This window comes from Aplysia californica, unplaced genomic scaffold (genome assembly GCF_000002075.1).
Source record: "Aplysia californica isolate F4 #8 unplaced genomic scaffold, AplCal3.0 scaffold00036, whole genome shotgun sequence".
Lineage (NCBI taxonomy): Eukaryota > Metazoa > Mollusca > Gastropoda > Aplysiida > Aplysiidae > Aplysia > Aplysia californica.
The window spans coordinates 1,686,710-1,691,709 of NW_004797306.1; the positions used below are offsets into that span (position 1 = coordinate 1,686,710).

Genomic DNA, 5,000 nt, shown 5'->3' on the forward strand with positions numbered 1-5,000 from the left:
GTGGTATTGATGCGTCGGCAGCAGTGAGCACTCTTTCGTGTAGCTTGTCCCGGCGACTAGTTCACTTGAACATTTCTTCTTGCAACATAGCGATCCCGGCGTTTAAAAATTGCTTTGAACCCAATCTGGGAAATGTATTTACTTTAGACTTAAGTCATAACGCACTCGAAAATGCACACATGAACGAATTTATGGCATCCCTTAGAGAAATCCAATTCTTAAACTTATCTCACAATCCGTATTTAACTGTAGCTAGGATCCCTCGTTTTTTGAAAGTATTGGTGGAAATAGATTTGTCATTTACAAGTGTCCATACTGTGGAGATAGCTCCTCTCCTTCACTTAAGTATTTTCAACCTAAGAGGCACTAACGTGTCTAATCTTCGTCCACGGTTATTTCCAAATGGCATGTCTATTGGCACTCTAGACCTTAGATTAATCCCGAACATTGCTTTCTCTTTGGAAAGTTTTTCTGGAGTCAATATCACGACCCTCCTGGCAGACACGTACAAACTGTGCTGTCCAAAACTCCATCGCTGGCTAAAAAGTTGCCAGGCGCCGATGGATCCCTTCTCGTCTTGCTCAGACTTGGTTGGCGGTTTGTACATGCGCGTCTTGTTGTGGGTCATCGGTGCCACTGCATTCCTGGGGAACCTCGTTGTCTTTATTAGCCGCCTTCGCCATCAGAGGTCACCAGTGAGAATGGCGTACTGGTATTTTGTAGCTCACCTGCATATTGCTGATTTTTTCATGGGAATTTACCTTTTGATTATTGCCTCAGCTGACATTTACTACAGAAATGATTACTTTTTGCATGAAGCTGGTTGGAAACACGGCCCCGTGTGTAAACTTGCAGGATTTTTGTCCACTGCGTCCAGTGAAATTTCAATGTTCTTTATTTTGCTCATTACTTTGGACAGATTCCTGGTTATCAAATTTCCTTTTGGCCAATACCGAATATCTGGCAGATATATTCATGTGCTCAGTGCTCTGGCCTGGCTGCTCGGTCTGTCTATTGCCATGTTGCCCTTTTTGCCACCATTCCAACACTGGCACGCGTATAATTTCGACGGCGTCTGTCTCGGTTTGCCTCTTGGCGACAGTTCTGTCCCAGGCTTCCAGTTCTCTCTGGCTATCTTTGTCTTTCTCAACCTGTTCCTCTTCCTGCTCATCGCCGTCGGCCAGCTGGTCATCTACAGGGCGTTAGTCGAGGTGAGGAAGAGCGTGGCCAACCAAACGAGCAGCTCCGCCATGAGACGAGCTCAGGACGTGGAAATATCCAGGAGACTTTTCCTCGTGGCTGCCACAGACTTTGCCTGCTGGTTTCCTGTAGGAATTATGGGCCTGATCTCCATGGCAGGACATCAGCTGGGATACCAGTTCTACGTATGGTCGGCGATTCTCATAGTGCCCATTAATTCGGCCATCAATCCATTCATGTATAATCTTGTTTATATAATAGACACTGTAAAAAGTGTCATTGGAAATCATTTAAATTGTTTAAAGTTAAAAGAACAAAACTCGTCGACAAGAAATGAAGCAACACTTACAAACTGAAATGATAATTATTATTCGTGTAAAGACTTGACAGGACCAACATCGGCTTCTTCTTAGCATTGTTGGAAAAGTTGAATAGGTGGAGAGAGTCCTGATTACGTTTCAATAAGTAAATATAAATTTAAAAACTTTAAACGTTTGTCGCTTTTTTAATTAAAAAGGATCAACCTTTCGGTGTTAGGGCTTCGTAATGAACAGCTTTTAGCAAAAATAACGACGGCTTCTTCTCATCATTGTCATTAGCACCATTTTAATTATTTTTTATACTTTTTGTATGGGGTAAGGGTGAAAGAAAACAACGATTTTTTTCACGGTCTATTTTTAAAGTAGACTGTAACGACACATTTCACAACAAAAAATGAATTTCGAAAGCAGAAAGATAAAAGGTTCTAAGTAGGGAACCATTTTTTAAAAAATGGCTTGACGAACTCTTACCAAACTGAAAACAGTTGAATGTCCTTAAATTTACAACGTAACGTACTAATCACCCCGTATGTTCCTGTAACCCCCTCCCTTTGGCCCTGCCTTTCTGTTATATTCCTTACCTCCACGTTCTAGTCCCCCCCCCCTCTCTCTCTCTCTTTCTCTCTCTCTCTCTCACACACACACACACACACACTCACTCTCCCATTTTTTGCCTTCGTGTTTCCCTTCCTCTGGCCTTTTCGACTCATTGATTGTGTTCACCGCACCCTTCCATTATTATATTCCTTACCTCCATGCATGTCCCCCCCCCCCCTCTCTCTCTCTCTCTCTCTCTGTTTCTCTCTCTCTCCCTTTCCCTCTCTCTACCACCTCTTGCCCTAGTGTTTCTCTTTCTCTGGCCTTTCCGATTTGTGTTCACCGCACCTTTCTGTTAATGTACTAGAGATTTTAAAATATGGATGACCAGCAATAAATTGAAACTTAATGATGACAAGACGGAAATAATGTTGAGTGGAAATACAAAAGCCATTAAAAATCTCCCAGAGCTACAAATTGATATTAATAACCATACCATTCGTCCAAAAAGAAGTCTTAAAAATCTAGGGGTTCAGTTGGATTATGATATGTCTATGTCCTCCCAAATAAGCCAGCTCAGCAAAAGTATTTACTTTCAGCTTAAGAAAATTGGCAGTGTAAGAAATTATTTAACTAAAGCAGCAGCCAAGACACTTGTAACAACACTCATTTTATCAAAGTTAGATTACTGTAATGTTATTTTGTCCGGTTTGACATCCCAAAAACTATCAAAGTTACAAGTACTCCAAAATCAAGCAGCAAAATTGATAATGAAACAAAAGAAATCAGCCCACGTAACACCAATTCTGAAAGAACTACACTGGCTGCCAATAAAAGAAAGGATTAAATACAAAACTGTCGTTCTCTGTTTTAAATGTATAAATGATAGTGTGCCTTTTTATCTTAAAACATTCCTGGAATTATATAATTTACCTAGAGCCCTTAGATCAGCCTCTGACAATCTAATTCTTAAAACTCCAAAACAAAATTACAAAACATACGGCGAGCGTTCCTTTTTGTTCTTTGGTCCACAGGTATGGAACGAACTCCCATATAAAATAAAATCTGCCCCAACAATTTCCATTTTCAAAAATCAGCTGAAGCATTTTTATTCACAAAAGCATACCTGTCATTATTATGTACTGTGATATATATGTATGTGTATGCCAGACTGTGAGACTGAAGAAATAGCGAGTGAGAATGAGAGAGAGAAAAAGAGAGAGATAGAGAGAGAAAAGAGAGAGAAAAGAGAGAGAGGTAGCGAGAGAAGGAGAGAGAAAGAGAGAGAGAGATAGAGGGAGAGGGAGAGAGAGAGAGGGAGATATATATATATATATATATATATATATATATATATATATATATATATATATATATATATATATATATATATATATATATATATATATATATATATATAGAGAGAGAGAGAGAGAGAGAGAGAGAGAGAGAGAACGGAAATGTTTTTCTATCTGTATAGAATTAATGTTTTAATGAATGTTTCTAGTTACTCACGTTTCAACTTTATTTTGACTGTTCGTGAATTTTTATTGCATTGTATATTTTAAGTGAACACATTTTCAACCTCACTGCGAGACTGTTTTTCTGGTATAAAATTTTACACATATGCATTTATATTATATGTATAATACTTTGTTTTACGTACACCTTTGTGTCGATTAATTTTTGAAGATGTGATGTCTTTTTCATTGTAATGCGCATTGAGCATCTTTTAGGAAATGGAAATGCGCAGTATAAATGCTATTTATTATTATTATTATTATTATTATTATTATATTCCTTACTTCCAGGCACCTGTTCCCCCCCTCTCTCTCTACCACTTCTGGCTTTAGTGTTCCCTTCTCTCTGGCTTTTGCGATTTGTACTCACCGCTCCTTTAAATGTTGAGACATGTAGGCCTATGTACACACTTTCGTTTTTATAGCATGTGCATATTATCTAGATTCTTGCCACTTATCTTTGTGAATGTTCCTGAAGAAGCCCGTTGAGGGCGAAACGTTGAACTGTGGATAATTATATATTTTTTGGAAACACAACAAGGTCTTAACTGTTTTAATACCTTCTTTATACAATGATGATGATGATGATGATGATGATGATGATGATGATGATGATGATGATGATACACGATTTGTTGTTGTTCGTTATTCTCGTGCTGCTTACACTCTCGGAACAGGTATTCCCCTGTTTACTATCATCAATCATAATGCACTGTTTTTAATCCAATTAGGGCTCAGAACGAGTATATTCCGGAAAATTCATTTACAAGAACCTTTTAAGATATCCATCATTTTAAGATATCCAAAACTCCGGAGCAAAGTGCTTGTTTAACAAAAAAGTTAACAAAAGCAAACATCAATTTTAGCTCAATACCTGTGGACACAGACTAGATGGGATGACGTCACAAGTCGAATCTGATTGGTTCTGCAACTTTATCAGTGGTCTTGTTATTCACGCGTGCGTGTTTGATATCAGTGCATTATATTATTAAAATCTAGACCCGGGCAACAATTGTTCTGAGCTAGAACTTGGTGTGTTCATATGCGTCACAACACGATGGAATCAGACACTCTTCAGTTTTGGGGGCATAGTTATTAATATCATCTTAAAGCTTGTTCATTTGTGTTGCATTGGGCAAAAAAATCATATCTATCTTGAATAGAAGTCGAGGTATATGTGATTGAAGAAGGTGGGGGTTGCTTGTTATGACAGGTAAAATTAGCCAGAAAATTGCTCCCAAAGCTTCAGTATCCTTATGCCTTGTGGACTGAAAATTTACATTTTTTCGTGCCTTCAATGAATGTTTTTCGGTACTATCCACACAGAAATGTGTTTTTAAATGGACGTAAAAGGTGTTGGGCCAATAATAGAAAAGATTCGAAGAAAATTGTCCAGTAGCCAGAAAAATGCCGATTTCTTTGA

The 5,000-nt window shown here is 38.3% G+C and overlaps 1 protein-coding gene across 1 annotated transcript in view; it reads left to right on the top strand.

Annotated features, from left to right (window-relative positions):
• The first annotated feature begins 70 nt into the window (after positions 1-70).
• The window catches only part of LOC118479193 (G-protein coupled receptor GRL101-like), a 9,262-nt gene continuing 4,332 nt past the window's right edge, over positions 71-5,000 (top strand). Inside the window, exon 1 of the mRNA XM_035973926.1 lies at positions 71-1,466. Coding sequence (XP_035829819.1) covers positions 180-1,466 — 1,287 coding nt within the window. The 5' untranslated portion in view covers positions 71-179. The remainder of the gene's footprint in view (positions 1,467-5,000) is intronic.